Below are 17,611 nucleotides of genomic sequence, written 5' to 3'. Positions count from 1 at the left end.
AGAAAGTATTAGAGGCAACAAAAGCTCTGTATGTTGTTAGTGTAGTGGCACATATGCCAATAGGTTGCAATCATAATGCATCTTATCCTTGTCACGTGATATTAAAAATGACACAATATAGGCTACTTACCAAAATGTTGAGGCTGATATTATGGTAATTAGTACCGATTAGTATATTATTTGTATTAGTAACACCTAGCAATATCACAATAGCTGAAGAACCCCATGTGGACTTATAAGTTAGGTTTTGACTGAATACATAACAGCAGAGATGATGTAGCCTATACCTTATTCACAGCAAAGTTGATAGTGTAAGCCTACAGTTAAGGCATGCCTTTGATCAGTTAGATTATCACCGATAACACTGGTGACATTCTGCACCTGTGACAGTTACTTGTTGTTTCCCATACATAATGAATAATAGAAAATAAATAACAATAGTATAATTTGGTCTATTTTATGGTGGCGTTTAAACATATTTATATTTAATTTAATATTTTAACTAGCATATGGTGGTGTAGGTCCTTTCATAATTACCTGACGACAAAAGTGTAATCTTTTTCTCTGCAGGTATAGACTACACAGCATGTTTGTTGCTAAAATGAACATTCTTTAGATAAGGTTTTTTTTTCTCTCTAAATAGATAGATAGAGCTCGAACATGAGCGGTCATATATTTATTCTGGAACAGCTGGTGACATCAGGATTCATTGTGTCAAGATTAAAGTCAATTAAAGATGTATAGTGGTTACATGTGTCTGGCCTTTTTGTTGTTTGTCAGTTGTGTTGTATTATTTAAAAGTTTAGATGTGTCATAGCAAATGTAAATGTAGAATTTTTTTTTAGAAGAATGCCCATTTATGTTGGGATCTGAGCAATGAGACTTTTATTACGATAATATTGGCTCTTTCAAACGCCGGAACTGAAAGAACAGCAGTGACACTCCAACGACGCGAGCAGGTTCCTCAGTTAACAGTACTGATGATTCCCACGGTTCATTGTATAGGAAAAAGATCAATGATAGTGTTTCTGTGCTAGACTGTGCATTAACGACCTTTAACAACACTATATGTTGCAATGTCTGTGTCTGTTACCAGTCAGCCGGTGGTAAAAAAGAAGCAGGTTCGGTTTGCTAGCATGGAGGATGACGATGATAACGATGATCAAGAGGAGGATACACTGTTTGACAAGAGGAAAGACGTCAGGAAAGGTTTTAAAAGTATGATAAAAAGTAATGTGAACAAGAAGCTAGCGAGTGCGGGATTCGATAGCGTTAAAATAATAAGTGGTGGTCGGGGAGCCAACGACCCCGGGGTTTGTGGACGCTGGATGATCACTTTAACACTTTGTGCATCTTTCCTTGGACTGGTAAGTAGGCTAAACATTCTCCGTTTACATTGTAATTCAATTCCAATGTTGAGCTAGAGTTGTACGCAGAAACAGCCTACGCAACACAGCGCGGAAATTGTGAACCTTTGCGGTAGAATAGAAATAAGGACCTGCGTGTAACACGTAGATAAGCAGATGACACAATGTTGGACCCAGTTCGTTCTTTTTTAGTCTTCCCATAAGTCATACAATACAATGCCGTTACTTTCTTAAGTTTAACGTGTGATCACCATATCCTCAATGGGCAGGATTCTTTTGCATACAAAGTTGTAAAACAGGCTCCTCCACAAAAGACGATATTTGACTTAGGTTTACACTTGGCTCATGCACTCGAAAAGAGTCGACATGTTCAATGACTTGAAACGCTACGACAGACCTAGCGAGAGACGCAAACGTTCGACAACTTCCGCGTTCGATTATTGCAAGGAGTAGGGGGCGGCGGGTCCCCCTTTATGCAGACCAGTAGGCATGGGCCAAATTATTCTATTCCGTGAATCAGTTCTTTCAGTTCCCTTCACCTTCACAAATCGTTCGTTTGATTCGTTATTTCAGTTTTTTCAGTTCCTTAAGTCAAAATATGCTTTAAAGCACCATCTTGGTTGTCTTAAGTCCAATATCCTTTAAAACACCGTCTCATATGGTGTGTTACATCATTTATGTAAATATCAAGCTTAATATTAAGCACATAAGTGCCTTTTTTCATAAATATACTGAATGGAATTCAGTATGAATCATATGGCGTTTTTCCAAGTTAAGTAAAGCCAGGCCTATAATTTGTTATTGCTAGTAATCAATGATCTTTGCTGATACTGTCTGAAACATTTGTGTTTCAGGGAATGTGCATCTCTGTACTTGGTCCTACACTGGGGGACTTGGCCAACAACGTCAATAAGAACATCAGTAATATTTCCTATATCTTTGTGGGTCGCTCAGTTGGATACATTGGGGGCTCCCTTCTTGGAGGGATCCTCTTTGACTGCATGAACCCCCACCTACTTTTAGGTAAGAAAAGAGGAATCTAAGAAATTCTGATGGAAAACAATACATCAACAGTATCTGTAACTCTGTAAATGGAATCTGGTTCTCCAGGATTCTCCATGTTGGTCACAGCATTTGGGATGATTGCCATCCCCTTCTGCAAAAAGGCCCTCTTCCTTACAGCCTTAATGTCCTGTGTTGGCATTTCCATGGGCTTTTTAGACACAGGTAAGACAATGGTGGTTGTATCAGTATAACAATTGACACAGAAATGGATGGAAGGCCTGAAAGCGGCTCATTATGTTTGTTGTCTTGTAGGTGGTAATGTCCTGATCCTGAACATCTGGGGCAGCCAGGCAGGGCCTCACATGCAGGCCTTGCACTTCAGCTTCGCCGCAGGGGCCTTCGTCTCGCCCATCATCGCCAAGCTGGTGTTTGGCAAGGACCACGCCAAGGCGGCCAACGACACAGTGGAGGCTTCCTCGCCCCTCGCCGATAGAGTGGCCCAGACCCTGAGCTCGGCGCTGCACATCTCACAGGGGCCCATGTACGCGTACTTTGTGATCGGGGCCTTGATCCTGCTCATCTCTCTGGCCTTCTTCATCCTCTACTCCTGCGGCACGCCCTCCAGAGACAGATCGCACTCGGAATCCGGGGCGCCCCTGGTTGCTAAGCAACACACCACCCTCGTCTGTCTCCTCGCCATCTTCTTTTTCTGGTACGTGGGCGCCGAGGTGGCGTACGGCTCCTTCATCTTCACCTACGCGAAGGACTACGCGCGCATGAACCAGGCCGAGGCGGCGGGCCTCAACTCGCTGTTCTGGGGCACGTTCGCCGCCACCCGCGGGCTGGCCATCTTCTTTGCGGCCTGCATGTACCCTGGCACCATGATCCTGCTCAACTTGGTGGGCTGCACCTTGTCGTCGCTGCTGCTCACCCTCTTCAACACGAGCAGCCTGGCGCTGTGGTCCTGCACGGCGCTCTACGGCGCCTCCATGGCCACCACCTTCCCCAGCGGCCTCTCTTGGCTGGAGCAGTACACGGCGGTGACGGGCCGTGCGGCAGCGGTCTTTGTGGTGGGGGCAGCGCTGGGCGAGATGGTGCTGCCCGCCGTCATGGGCTTCCTGCTGGGCAAGCCGTCCCTGCGGCAGCACCCGCTGCTCATGCTGCTGGCCCTGACCACGGCCACCATCACCTCCATCCTCTTCCCCGTCATGTACAAGCTGGCCGCCGCACCCACCACGCCCGGGAAGAGGCCACGCGTGAGGGGCAGGGAGTCGGACGACAACGAGTTTCGCCAGGCCCTGCTGGACTCTGGTGCCAATGATGATGATGATTATGATGATGAAGAGGTGGCTGAGAACGACGAAGAAGCCGACCACTGGAATGACGCAGACTTTGAGGTCATCGAGATGGATGACGCCAGCCTCATGAACTCCCCGAACAAGGTGGTGTCGCCTCCAGACGTGACTATGAGCTCAGCAGCTGCCCCCAGCATCGACCCCTTCAGCCTGCCTACACTGTCCGAATCCCCGAGCAAATATGAAACCAGCTCCCCCCGTAGGAAACTACTGGTCACTCTTGACAGGGAAAAGAATGATTGAATCCCACTACCAGAGACTGCTGGATTGCCAATTCAGGTGAAAAAGGACTGAGAGCAGTCAGTTTTTGTGAGCATTCTGTGATTTATTTTTTCAGCGACATGAATGTTTTGTTTGTTGATGTCTGTCCCTGCACGTTGACACTCCTGAATCGTTTCACTAATTTCTAGTTGACACTTTTAAAACAATGGTCCCACATCCAATCATCTCATTAGAATGCTGACTGAAGTTTATTTTTTACATGTGATCTGTATTTATAAACACAGAGACCAATGAGCCTGTTCTTGGTAACACAGTCCATTAGAATTGGAGCTGGAAAAATGACTGACTACAGAATATCAGAGGTTTACATTGGCTCATCTGGACAATAGATAATGAAATGAGTCATGGTGAAGGAATCAATATTGACCTGTCCTGGATGTTAGGCAGAATGTATGTATTTCAGGGTTCAGAGGCCCATTAATTTTGATGGAATGATTTTCAGCTTTACTTACTTTTTTATTGATTTACTTATTTATTGATTTACAAAAGGCACAGAAGCCGATGCGAAGTGGCTTCACTAAACTGACATGAGCATAGTGCATTATAACTATAATCAAACTCCCAAGCGCACTAACCGAATGGAGTGCTGTTGTAGAGTAGGATCCTGTTCCTTATTTGTGCTTGACCTACCATAATAATGCTCATGCTACAGTGTACAGGTGTACGGTTTGCTTTAGGCAGTGATGAAACTATAGTTAGTATGGTATGCTACTAAACTTTAACCTGATTCTCGCCAGATGAATTTCGTTCCGCCTAGCTCCACTCACATCCATCTGGGATCGCTTCCGTTGAGAGTGATTTCGGCACCAGATTGTATGGTAGAGCCAATCAGGACGCAGGGCTGGAGTTTTATAGATGTGACGTAACGTAGAAGCGACTGTGAGACTGTTCTCAGCGTCACGGGTTGGCTTCGATGTGAGTGGTTGAAGTAGCACGTGGTGATGAGTGGAGCTAGACGGAACGAAATTCATCTGGTGAGTCAGGTTAACTAAACTTTGCCAGAAAAATACGGCAGACGTAGGTCAAGCACACACCTGTGAAGGTAGGTCAGTAAATAATTGTGCTACCTAACCAGTATAGTACCTTTTTATTTAATCCAAATCTGGCCAAACAGCTGGTGTTTTGATTTACCAGCTCATAATCATTTAGTAGGTTATATGTAAGGGATAATGTATAGAACGCTGGTCATTATTGGGAAAATAAGTCCCGACAGGGCGAACCGGACTCCCGACGCGCAGCAGAGGAATTGAGAATTAGCAGACCACCGAACGTTGGGAAGGCCCATTTAAGTGAATGGAGCATTCTTCAGCATTATGAAGAGCCGTGTAATAATGCTTTGCTAAAACATGATGAAAACGAAGCAGTGCTGTGTGACCCGCATCCTGTTTTCAAGCCACTGCCTTCTTACAAACACTACAGTACATCAGAACAAATCATCAAAGGAGCCCCTTCTACAGTTCCTGGTGATTGTTATTATGAAGCAAAGGTATGTTTGGGCATTTTGTGATTATGTGACTATTTGTGATTATTTAATAGAAATTAGTGTTTTATCTGCAAAAATACAGATTTAATGATCCATGATCCATTTTTTTATGTCTTGCCCTTTTGCACTTTACCCATTTCAAATTATATTACTTTAAGACACAAATCAGAGTTGTTCAATGTTGTAATTATTGTATTTGAATTTCATGCCAGACTGTGTTTGCCCCTCTGATTTTTTAATTAAAGGACTATTGAGCCATATTTCATACATTGAAGTTTTATTATACCAATCTTTCACCTCCACCCACAGAAAGATCCAATAAAAACAAAACAAAACAAAAGCACATTTTTACATATACACAAGGCTTGCATACAATCATTCTGGAAATTAAAGAATCAGTCTTTACATAGGTAGGTAACATATGGTTTAGCATAGAGAAAGCATTAGAAATATGTGTAAAAAAACAAATATGCACAAGGAAACAATATATACTCTCACCATAAATTATCAAAAGAATGTATTGCAACAGTCCCAAAAGTTAGTATTTCTGACATCATCTATTTTTCCTGACAAGAGCCAATATATCAGAGTTTCAAGACTATCCTCCGCAGAAAAAAATGTACATAACTAAAATGCAGCCTTTTCAAGGCTTGGTTACAATGCACACGCATGGCACTCTGAAAACAGAATGACTTTAGATAACAACAACGAATATCCACCACCATGACGTATAATGTTCCATGTTTTAAAAGTGAGAAACAAATCAGATGCACATTGATACTTCAAATTTGTCCTATACAAGGCTTATTTACAAAAGATTGTATTGTTATATAAAAACAGATAAAGGGAGTTGACAGTGGTTGATAGTTATGACCCTGGAGTACGATTGAATTCCAGTGAGGTCATTCGGTTTTGCAACCTGCAACAGCGCATATTATATTTACTGGAAAAAAAAAATGTAATTCTGTCACAGGCCACATTCAGTCATTCAATTCTGTTAATTAGAAACAGGATAAGGACAAAGACAACTGATAACAGCGGACGCCATAGATGCCAGTCAAACAAAAAGAATATGAGACCCCCCCCCCAAACCCTCACCCCACATGGTCTGTAGCCATACCCAGTTTGAGTGTGCAGAAATACTCATGTCGAATGAAAGCACCACTGACAAACAAAAAAAAAAAAAAGTCCACAGACGCTTGAAACACTGACTTAAAACAGCAATTAGCACCAAAAGAAGCTGTGTTTGCACTTGGGCCGGTCAGAACTGCTCCAAGAGCTGGCGCAGGTAAGGGCCCTTGGACAGCTGACGGTTGACACGGGACAGCTTGTAGAGGACCGGACAGTCCAGCGACACACAGGGGACCTGCCGCTCAACACTTCCACTGCAGTTCCTGCAAATCTGTGGATACATGGGAACAGTGTTGTATTTCAAGAGCAAAAACCAAGAGTGTTGTATTTCAGAGCATATCCACTGCCACACCCTTTCTCTGCTGGAGTCACTCAGATTTACTCTAGGTCTATTCCTAGCTGCCAACTGATAGAGGAAGGACTTTGACCCTGAATGCATGTTCTGCTAAACTGTAACACTCTGGCAATCAGCCAAGACCTACTGTAGGAGTGAATTAGCTATTGCTGTTGGGCCATGTCACTAGCCATTTGAAGCCTCCAGCTAGGCTCCCACACCTTATCTAAGAAAAGAAATCCAAAAACTTTTCAGGACTTTGTAAAAAATACTCAACCCAAATCAGACACATTTACCATGCCCTATTTACATGTAGTCATTTAGCTGACGCTTTGGTCCAAAGTAACTTACGGAAAATAGAGAACAATCAAGGCACAGTGTGAATAAGAGACAATCGTGTAGTAAGAAATACCATCTTGTAGAAGACAGAATAACAGTTCAAGTTCAAGACAGAGTCAAGTTAAGTCAAGGACATAAAGGGAGGGCCAGACATAATAGCTAAGAATATCATGTGTTCTTAGTGTTGTGTTTTTAGTTGTGTTAGGAGAGGTGGAACTCTTGGAAGACCTGGGTCTTGAAGAGGTTTAAGATAGATGGCAGTTCCAGGTGCCATTCTTTGGAGAAGGGCAGTGGTCGGGTAGTAGCATATGCCTTTATGAGAGCATTCAAAAAAGTGGGTGCGGAACCAGAGATGACTTTTGAGTTAGGTATGGCCTAATTTTTCTTATATTGAATAGTGCTAAGCGGCTGGACAAGGCGACCAAGGCAACATGGTCAGAGAAGGTCAATTGGTCATTAATCATGACAGCTACGTTTCAACCCTGCAACCTTGGTTGGAAAAAGAGATAAGCTGTCAATTGTGATGTTTATTTTAGAAGCTGATATTAAGCTGAGGTACGGCAATAGGAAAGTTGCGCAGGTTGACTTGCTTGTCTTGACACGAGTACGTCCTCAAACAAAAGCTAACACTCTAGCGATAGCCTTTACTGAAATTGTATGATCTTTATTCAACTCGGCCAATTCCAAAACGCTGTAAATCCATTTTTGAAAACATTAAATGTCATGTTATTTAATTTAATATTTCAAGTAATATCAATGACCAGCATGTGTCTGGACTGAACGGGTGTCTCACGGGCGTCTCACCTTGAGCAGCTGGTCCTGCTGGCTCTCCCACAGACGCAGCTCCTGGTGCAGCGTGACGGCCACTCGCTGTGGTTCGGCGCGGCAGCGCTCACACACGCCCAGCTGGGTCAGCTCATCACACACCGGGCAGTGCAGCGTGGTGAAGTACTGGGAGATGGTGCCCTTCCGGCCCGACTCCTCTCGACCAGCACCCCCTCCTGAGGCAGAGCACCAGGCCTTCTGAACCTGGGGACACATACACACACACACACACACACACACACACACACACACACACACACACACTAACACAGTGGTTCTAATATCTGGAATCAGGGTTTTCAGAAAATACAAAAAAAGTTAACCAAAAATTTAATAATATTTATTTAGGCAATAACAAACACATATTTTTTGTCAAATGACTTGTGCCATTATGTTAGGAAGGTGACGAAATGAAAAAATAATGGTGAGCATTCTCAGATGGCATCTAAAAAACATTTATAAGTAACGCTGTATTTTTAAAGGTTGTATAATTCATTTGTAAGAATATATATTTAATTTGAGGACAAATGACAATAGAAAACATAAGAGGCAGGCATAAGCGGCATAACACTAGAATCTATGGGGAAACCACCAGATGGCGCTTGAACCTCAAAACTGACACATCTGAAATAGACTGAAACAGGAAATAGTCATGTAATACACACTACTCTAGCAACGGAGGACTTCTGGTCTGTACCTCATATCAAACAGAAATTAGGTCATGTTTACTGTCCGCAGTCTGCAGCAGTAGGTCTCAACCACTAAAATGCTTAATTTATATTAGTCAAAAGCTTGGTTTATGAAGAGAAGTTAGGCCTCCATGTGGCATAAAAATGAGTGAAAAGTGTCTGAGCATGGATCAGTTGAGCAATGTTAAGGTCAATAATCCCTAAGTAGTGTCTCTAGCTAACTCTGCGGACAGGCAAAACAACACGTCACAGTTGATGTGCTCAGCTGAAGGCACTCCACACAACATTCATTTGCAGGAGGAGCTATTCATTAATCCAAAGGCTGCCAGATGTTAAATTATGATTATTCTATTCTTTGTGGTATTAATCAAATATGGATTTGTGCAGACTATTGCTCAAATATCAAACATTTACCACACAACTTTTACTGATTTTTTTTACCATAGCATTAGTATAGGATAACACTCAAAAAAAATCACCATTGGACCTCTGATGAATAGCATTGTTCCTTCAGCTCCGTTCCAAATCCCTGTGTTATGCATTTCAAGTCTCTCCATATGTTTGTCATCACAAAGGACCACAAAACAGAGCAACCAGAGAATGTGAGCAGCAGAGAGTGCTGGAGAAGTTTGAGGCACTGCACTGCCTACTCCCCCAGCCCTGCCAAACCAGCCTGTCCCTCCCTCCCTCCCTCTCGCCCGCTCGCTCACCCTGGGCAGCTCCTGGTACCAGCTGAAGACGTCCACCCCGATGAGGGTGAAGATGCGCGCCAGCGGCGGCAGGATCTGCTTGCTGATGTAGTAGGTGGCGTTGAGGCGGAGGCCGGGCTCCTGCAGCACCTCCAGGGGGCGCCGCACCAGCTGGATGAGGGGCACGCCTGGCGTGCCGTACACAATCACGTAGGGCACCCGCTCACCCACCCGCGGCTCCAGTCGCCGGTCATGTGCCATCATCCGCCTGTGGGGGGCGACAGAGAGCGGGACTTGTTATAGCTTGCCCAGCAGACCTTGAAGAGCATGCTCAGGCAAGCCATTTACTCTTCAGGCCCTAAACAAAGTGACCACTGACAACGCAGTTACATACAATACACAGAGGAATTTTAACGATGATAAAATCTGCTGACTCGCATAATTAACGCCTAATTAACGCAAGTCCAAATATCATTTAATTTTACTAACACTATAATAAGTTTCCTTTTTGTGCTGTAAAATGACCAAAATGTAAAGATTCTATCCTGGCTTCTTCATAACTCTTTGAAAGCTTTTCTTTTCAGAGAAGCGGAGATTCGGAAATTAAAATTTTCCACCCATTAATGGCCAGGTTGCTAGGCAACAGACTCAGGTACAGTAGACTGAGGCTGGCAATAGCAGGAGCAGACAATAGAGATTGTGTAGTAAGTGGATTCATACACTCCACGTCTAGAGAAGGGTCTCGGTCTCTCTCTCGCTCGCTCTCACTCTCTCATGCCCATACAAACACACACACACACACACACACACACACACACAAACACACACAAACACAAACACACAAACAATACATGCTAGCAGAATAGCAAAAGCTTTTATGTTAAAAGAATAAGCCAGTTTCCCTACAGGCACAATGACCACTTGTGTGTGTGTGGTTTTTGAGAGTCTCTGTACAATTTTCCAGCATGTGATGACCCTTGTGTGCTCTCACCTTTGCCAACATGTCCAGCATTGGCTTCTCCCAGGCTACTCTTTCCCTCCCAACCTGAAGTTGTGCCTTACTATTTCCACTGGGAGCAAACCACCACTGCGAATAGCTACTGCATTCTGCTTTCATTTAGTACCCATTCATTGGTTTTATGGTGGCACCAGGCAGCGTTTAGCTAACCACACAAAGAACAGTAAAGGATTACTCTCTTACACTCACATGCAAGCACACATGCACACACACACACAATGTCTTGTTTACTGATGAGCTCCAGCGCACACACACACACACACACACGTCTTGTTCACCTGGTGAGCTCCAGAGCAGGCACACAGGCCCCGGGTCTGTAGGAGGGGCTGCCGCGGTACTCCTTGGCGAAGGTCAGGTCCTGCATGCTGGCCTTGGCCTCCAGGATCTTCACGCACTGCCGCTGGACGTACTGCTTCACCTGGCTGATGTCGCGCGTCTCAAACAGCAGCTTGATGGAGCGCTCCAGAATCTGGAGGGGGAACGCGACGGCATGTGAGCAAAGCTCAGACCTGCACTGTGTCTGCTGATTAACATGTCATTCAGTCTGTCCACACAACCCACTGTGGGACTCAGTCAGGGACCACACACACACACAGACACACACACACACAGACACAGACAGACACACAGCCTAGTTGAATTCATCTCAGCCAGATACGGTGGCTTGCCTCACTCCCATATTTGTTATTATTTTCCTCCCATTTCAGAGTGCTGTGGCTCTGAGGCTTAAGCTCCCGCTCTAAGTGGCGCTGTGATCGCGGCGCGACCATAAAAGGTGGAGAGCGGCCCTGGCGTGCTGGAGAGGCGGTTACCTTGGCAACAGCCGGGCAGCCGTCTCGGCGAACCGTCTCGATTCCCTTGGCGTCGAGCACGGGGTCTTTCTGGTCCAGACTCTCATACATGTAGCCCACGTAGCGCTTCTTGGTCTGGAGAACGCAGGGGAGGTAAACCTGTGGCAGCGCGCGCGCACACACACACACACACACACACACACACACACACACACACACACAAAGAATAATGTTAAATCTATAAAGATATGCCAAAGCATGTGTCACTGTCTGCCAACAACAACAATGTATGCACACAGCTCCATACCTTCTCAAATTTCAGCTTGACTGGTTTTGGGTTGGTGGCAGTCACTGCCTCTGCAATCTCATTGCCAATTTTGAACGCCTGCTCTTTGGTGGCTCCCTTCAGGAGCACAAACATGCTGAAGGGAAACAAAGAAAAGAGATGAGAATCCCTCTATTTGATTTAATTACATTTTATTTGATTTAATACTATAAATGTACTATAATAAAATACTGCAAACTCTTTCTCACTCTCTCCTGTTACCTGTCTGTATCCCCATAAACGACTCGCGCTCCCCACTTCTTAGTGTCATTGACGAGCTTGATTGCCCTCTCCAAGGTCTCTCGGGCTTTATGGACAATACTGTCACCCACCTTGAACGCATGAAACACATGAATGCCAATGGCCTCAAGCAGTGCACACAAAGAGCACAGGGATTACACTAAAAGGGTAATTAGACACTTGGGACATTACAATTACCAAGCTCTTATTTGCTTGTCTATACATTAAGGTCACCCTGTCCCACCGCGGGCACATTCATGTAGGCATGATGGCACACTAATGAATGTGTTCCCCTTGGTGGCAGAAGTGGAAAGGGCACAGAGCTGCGCTCACCTCAACGCTGGGCATCCTGCCCGAGAAGCTGGCGGCCGTGTAGCCGAAGGTGACGTTGGCGATGAGCTTGAGGCCCAGCTGCCGGGCGTGCAGCAGGCGCGTGAGGGCGCGGTCACCTTTGTTGGCCTTCATGGACTGCTTCACCATGATCCGCGTCTTCAGGATCTCCTCCAGCATGCTGGGTAACACACCCTTACGCACGGAGGGCTAAACACAAACACAAACACACACACACACACACACACACACACACATCTACTGAGACTCGATAGGTGGGGAGGCCAGTTATGAAGCAATCACCCAGGTGTGATCACAGCGATCTGGCGGTGTGAAAAAGAAATGGCGTACCTTTACAAAAGCAACGCCGTTAGGAGAGACGGTGATGTCGTTGCGGAGCTCGTAGAGGAGATCGGGTGGAACACGAAGAGAAGTGCAGCCAAACTTGACTTCATCATGCCTGTCAGAAATTCAGAAAGCGAGACTTAAAGATATGATCTATATACACACCATAGACATGCATGCTTTAAAATGTTCAATTTACCTAAACTTAGAGAATCTAACCCAAACCAGACTCTTCTTATTTCTCATTCTCTTCTCATTTCACTTGTTAAGTAATACAGCTGCAACCTACATTAATAATGGCACTGTCACCGCCATTAACAAGGCAGGAAAGTAAATCATAATTGAGCACTAGATCACTCATCGGGAGCTGGATCATGAATTAAATACCAGCGCTCCCTGTACTTACGTTCCCAGACTCTCCACGTGGCCGAGGCAGGTGGAGAAGCAGTAGTTGTAGGCGATGACGATGGAGGGGTAGAGTGACTGGAAGTCCAGCACCACCACCGAGTTACTGTAGAAGCGCGACTCGGGCTCCATGACCAGCGGGATGCACTGCGGCGCCCTCTGCTGGGCCCTCTGCTGCGTGCTGGGTGTCACGGGGATGTAGTTCATGGGCTTGGCGATCCGCAGCATCATCGACTCCACGCGATACTGCACACAGCACACACACACACACACAACACAGGCCCTCCATGTCAAAGGTCTAGAGTGACACCATTACCACAAAGTCTGGCTCAAAGAGGCCATGGGGCATATGTCTGAAATTGCACTCTCTACACTCCGTTTCATCAGATCAGGATCCATCAACATTTAATTTGAACTTTGAGAGTGAAAGGGAGGGGGCTTGAACATCAACGTACATCTAAACATGCTTTGTCAAACAATTGAAAGTGGTTGATATGAGGTTTGGCAACTTGACACCCATGGGAAGCAGTTTGATCATTTTACAGTCGTGAGAAATCAAATGATCCTGCAGTGTGGTAATCCAATATTCACGCCTTATGTTCCTGTCCCGGCTGGATCAAGTTCAGACATGGCCGCAGTACATTCAGAGTGGTCCAGTCACACAGCCAAAGCTTAGAGTAGTGGAGAGCACTGACCTGTGAGCCTCTGGTCAGCACGTGGTAGAATTGGATGCCGAAGACTCGAGCGAGCTCACTGGTTCTGCCAATGATGTCCTGCTGCTGCAGAAGCTGCATGCAGCCACACACACGGCTGACATAGTGATCCACCATCTTCCATCTACAATCACATACACAGTCTTTCAGCTGGCTTTCACTTCCACTGGGCAAACAGCACACGTTATCTTTGTGAATTAGATGCATAGTAAAGAGTTTTTATTCTAAATCAGAAACCATGCTTGTGATTAGAAACTGAAAGGGCCAATTACTCCATTTGTTGGTATAGTGTAACAGTTTCCTGGGCAAAACAATAAATTGGGAGTCCAGCGTTTAGCTTACAATACGCTACAAATATAGGGGAAGAGGACGAGATGGTCTATGCAGTAGGTCACTGCTGCCCCTAGGTCAAAGGGGCCGACCTACCTGTAGAGGTCAGTGGTGTGGTCAAACCAGTCAGAGAGGGTACGATGGTTGAAAAAGGGAAAGCGCTGGTGCAGAATATGGAAGGCCACGTTCTCAAAGCTGTAGCTAGTCAGTGCCGCCTGACAAAAAAAAAGTGACAAAGGAAAAGTGTCACCTCTGAAATTTCCAAAGAATAACCAACGAACAAAGGTGTGACATGAGCTTTGAGACGTGGCAAATGGCATTGATTTACCTCAGTTTTCATCACCCTCCAGAGGTTGAGGACAATGCGCCCAATAATGTGGATCTCCGTCATGGTGTCGGCACCATACTCGTCCTTCTCTGCAGTGAAGCGGTTCTCCTTTGCATCATCTGAGGATGGAGAATTATTAGAAATCCATTAGAATAGGACTACCTTATCAAAGCACAGGCACAACACATCTCACCAAAGCACTTTGTCCCTCAAGAATGCTTAATGCCCTGGGACTGGTGACAGCATGACAGATTCTGTTAAGGGGAATTCACAGTTCTGGCCTCGGGAGAAAGAGATAGAGAAAGCACTGGGAAAAAACACAGGCATTTTCCCAAGGGCTCCAGCTATGCCGCACTCAAAATCGTTTGTGTGCCAAGTGCACTTTGGCCGGAATACCAGAGCCGCGTGCCCTGACAGTAAATGCCAAGTGTTTGGCTGGCTAACACCAAAAGTGATTTGATAAAAATGGATACTCCAAAATCCTCTGCTCTTAGTTGCAGGAGTCACTGCTGATTAGATTTAGGAGAAGAAGTGTTCAATTTACTGTCCACACCAGTGATCATCGTCTACCCATGTTTCAGCTCTTGTAAAACAACAGCCCGGGAGCATCAGTCTGACCGCCCTGCCTGGCTGAGTGTCACCTTACCTGGCACCCGCGAGAGCTGCTGGCACAGATCCACCCCCAGTGTTGACGCCCGCTGGAGGAGGTAGCCCCAGGAATGCATCTGCACCTCATAGCCGAGTAGGATGTCTGGATCATATCTGCCAAAAGAGGAGCTCGCGTTTACAGTCTGTGAACCAGGGGTGGGGGGCGGGGGGGGGGGGGGGGCATTCTTTAAGAACATGAGGTTTGATAGACAGAACAGTTTGGTAATATTTTAAGTGATTAAGATGACTGAGATGTACAAGTGTACTACTACTACTACTACCACCACCACTCTTTCTCAAGGTTGCTTAACAGAGTCAAAGCAAGAAAAGAAGAAGATACAAGCAAGAAAATACAACACACAACACTGAATGGATCAATTATTTCAAGCCCATACTTCCGAATGATACTGGTGACTTCCTGAAAGAGCTCCTTCTCATCTGAGGCGTAAGTGACATGCAATCCTGAAACACCTGATCGAACCAGGAGAGGTGCTGTACTTCTTGAACCTATAGACAAGAGGACAACCATATTACAATTATGCCAATCCACTGCTCAGTGACAGAGACAATGTATGTGTATAATAAACTTCAAACTTAGTACACAGAGGAAATCTCTTCTGTGGTCGCACCTTGCTCCCGGGAGTGGCACTCTTTGTCCACCACGATGGCACCAGTCACCTGCTTGTTGTCCGAATCAGGCAGGGGAGTGTCTGAGCTGAAGCTGTAGAATAAGGCACAAATGGGGTCGAACTCGGGATCTGGCTCCAGGTCCCGGCGCGTCCGTGCATGAAGTTCCATACTCATCAAGGTCAAATACTGCACCTGCACAGAAGTAGATAAAGCCACATGTCAGATCCTTTGACTGGGTAACTGCCACAACTTGAATCTGAATCTAACACAACCATGAGATGCCATTAGATAGATTGAAAACATACAATAGAACATCAAAGTCTTTCTGCAAGTGCTACTCACATATCCAATCCCAACATCCCAGTATCGCTGTTGGGGCATGGCTTACCTCATGGAGCGCTTTGGCCTCCTCCAGATTCTGCATGCTGACCTTGAAGCCATAAGAGTTGCAGATAGATGGTCCCTCAATTTGAGAGTTGTCTTTCTTTACAACATTCATTGCGGTGAACTGATTCTGTGGAGTGGAGAGGAGAGCCAAATCTATGTTTCGATATCTGAACAATTAAAAAGTAGCAAAACATCAAGACTTGAGAGCAATCCTGTGCATATTGCAGTGCAGTGAAGATCTTACATACTAGTCTACTGGGTGAGCAAACAGGAGACAAGACCTTAATCAATCTTTGCACAAAAAAAATGATTTGCAGCCTTCAGTCTGACCTTCATCTGAGTGGTCAGGAGCACTCTCCTCAATGCAACTGTATGGCTTCCTCTCCTCTGCTGTAGTCTCGGAGAGCGGGGCTCCATTTCTACACAGAAATAAAGAACAGTTGGACATATTATGGGTATAAAACTGCCTTTGGGAGTTGCCTGTGCATTTAAATTACTATGACATTTTAACAGTTACTGTGTGCCAATTATTATTTCTTTCAATAGCAGCAATTAAAATTTCACACCAGGCTGAAGAGGTAAAAAAGGAAATAGAAGTAGTGCATTCCATGTATGAGGTAATTCAAATTCACAAAGTCCTGGGAAAGGTTCTCATAAGTGAGAAATATGAGGAAAAGAAGCACAATATGGCTAGCCTACCTTCAGTCATGGGTGGACTGCTGGTACAGATAGATGCTGGCTCTGCTTTGCTTCTTCTTCTGCTGATAACTGGTGTACTGTGCAGGAGGTAAGGACTGGGGCTGTCCTCATCCATCAGCTTGATACGTAATGGAGAAGGAGAGAGAAACTCTTTCTGGGGTCTGTTTTCAGAAGAGATGCCACCTTCATCGTGAAGGTCACCTGGACTGGGAGATGACAATGCTTGTTTGATTTCCCTTTGCTCTGGGTCATAATTTCTTGGCGTAGAGCTTGGCAGAACTGTGCATTGCCATGGTGGCAACACAGGAGAGTCCGGGGACATGGATAGTTCAGAATAGTCGTAATGCTTCTCATCCTCGTCCTTTGAGCACGTGTCCCTCTCCGATTTCACATCCTTGGGGGAGCTCCCAGGCTCTGCTGCGTGATGCTGGCTTTTACGGATGGACAAATTTAAACCTCTTTTTCTGATAACCCGCAACGGGGAGCTCCTCTCAATCCTGATTTGGTCTTTTTCAGAATTAGCTCCACAACTAGGCACGCCTTCAACCATTTGATTATTTCTTTCCCTTGTCAGCTCTGTTATCTCTTGAGCTACAGTGGCTCTCCTTTGTCTCTGAAGCTGTTCAAACTGTTTCTTTGCTTGCAGCCATATCTGTACTCGCTCTCGGCTTGGAGCACTTCTGCAGGGCAGCAGGATGACTTTCTGATCACCAGAGGATGGACTGAGTTCTTTCTGGTCCTTGGTAGCCTCTAATGTGTCAGTTCCATATGTCAATGAGGAACCTGGTTTGGTCATTGCAGAGAAAGCAGCCTTCCAGAACTGAAGACCCTCGACAGACAAATCCCCGTTAAACTCATTCAGCTCGTTCGCTAGCCTGGTCTCAATTGTCAGTTTGCGTCCACCGATTTCCCTACAGGGCAAA

General features: G+C 45.4%; 2 protein-coding genes across 3 annotated transcripts in view; one reads left to right on the top strand and one right to left on the bottom strand.

Annotated features, from left to right (window-relative positions):
- Positions 1–924: 924 nt before the first annotated feature.
- mfsd4b (major facilitator superfamily domain containing 4B) lies at positions 925–5,757 on the top strand. Of its 2 annotated transcripts, XM_042094617.1 has the most exons (5): positions 1,107–1,128; positions 1,313–1,367; positions 2,222–2,390; positions 2,478–2,594; positions 2,685–5,757. In XM_042094617.1, the coding sequence occupies exons 2-5, from the start codon at positions 1,329–1,331 to the stop codon at positions 3,968–3,970; spliced, it is 1,611 nt and encodes a 536-aa protein (XP_041950551.1). In that variant the 5' UTR covers positions 1,107–1,128; positions 1,313–1,328; the 3' UTR covers positions 3,971–5,757. The 2 variants fall into 2 exon arrangements, with proteins under 2 accessions (XP_041950549.1, XP_041950551.1); XM_042094615.1 differs by having other exon boundaries at positions 925–1,367.
- rev3l (REV3 like, DNA directed polymerase zeta catalytic subunit) overlaps positions 5,753–17,611 on the bottom strand; it is a 41,569-nt gene continuing 29,710 nt past the window's right edge. Inside the window, exons 14-32 of the mRNA XM_042094604.1 lie at positions 16,689–17,599; positions 16,320–16,408; positions 15,991–16,116; positions 15,602–15,794; positions 15,368–15,479; positions 14,971–15,086; positions 14,325–14,443; positions 14,093–14,211; positions 13,649–13,790; positions 12,955–13,199; positions 12,555–12,663; positions 12,207–12,413; positions 11,856–11,965; positions 11,616–11,730; positions 11,330–11,467; positions 10,796–10,986; positions 9,521–9,767; positions 8,101–8,325; positions 5,753–6,894 (exon numbers count right to left, since the gene is read on the bottom strand). Coding sequence (XP_041950538.1) covers positions 6,754–6,894; positions 8,101–8,325; positions 9,521–9,767; positions 10,796–10,986; positions 11,330–11,467; positions 11,616–11,730; positions 11,856–11,965; positions 12,207–12,413; positions 12,555–12,663; positions 12,955–13,199; positions 13,649–13,790; positions 14,093–14,211; positions 14,325–14,443; positions 14,971–15,086; positions 15,368–15,479; positions 15,602–15,794; positions 15,991–16,116; positions 16,320–16,408; positions 16,689–17,599 — 3,655 coding nt within the window. The 3' untranslated portion in view covers positions 5,753–6,753. The remainder of the gene's footprint in view (positions 6,895–8,100; positions 8,326–9,520; positions 9,768–10,795; positions 10,987–11,329; positions 11,468–11,615; positions 11,731–11,855; positions 11,966–12,206; positions 12,414–12,554; positions 12,664–12,954; positions 13,200–13,648; positions 13,791–14,092; positions 14,212–14,324; positions 14,444–14,970; positions 15,087–15,367; positions 15,480–15,601; positions 15,795–15,990; positions 16,117–16,319; positions 16,409–16,688; positions 17,600–17,611) is intronic.

The sequence above is a fragment of the Alosa sapidissima genome, chromosome 6 (genome assembly GCF_018492685.1).
Source record: "Alosa sapidissima isolate fAloSap1 chromosome 6, fAloSap1.pri, whole genome shotgun sequence".
In the NCBI taxonomy this organism is placed as follows: domain Eukaryota; kingdom Metazoa; phylum Chordata; class Actinopteri; order Clupeiformes; family Clupeidae; genus Alosa; species Alosa sapidissima.
The sequence above is the reverse complement of the archived record's forward strand: the minus strand, read 5'-3'. Positions and strand labels throughout refer to the sequence as shown.

Coding starts and splice junctions, on each gene's coding strand:
- mfsd4b (XM_042094615.1), top strand. CDS start 1,077: ATGTCTGTGTCTGTTACCAGTCAGCCGGTGGTAAAAAAGAAGCAGGTT. Junction 1,368..2,221: donor GTGCATCTTTCCTTGGACTG/GTAAGTAGGCTA, acceptor TTTGTGTTTCAG/GGAATGTGCATCTCTGTACT. Junction 2,391..2,477: donor GAACCCCCACCTACTTTTAG/GTAAGAAAAGAG, acceptor CTGGTTCTCCAG/GATTCTCCATGTTGGTCACA.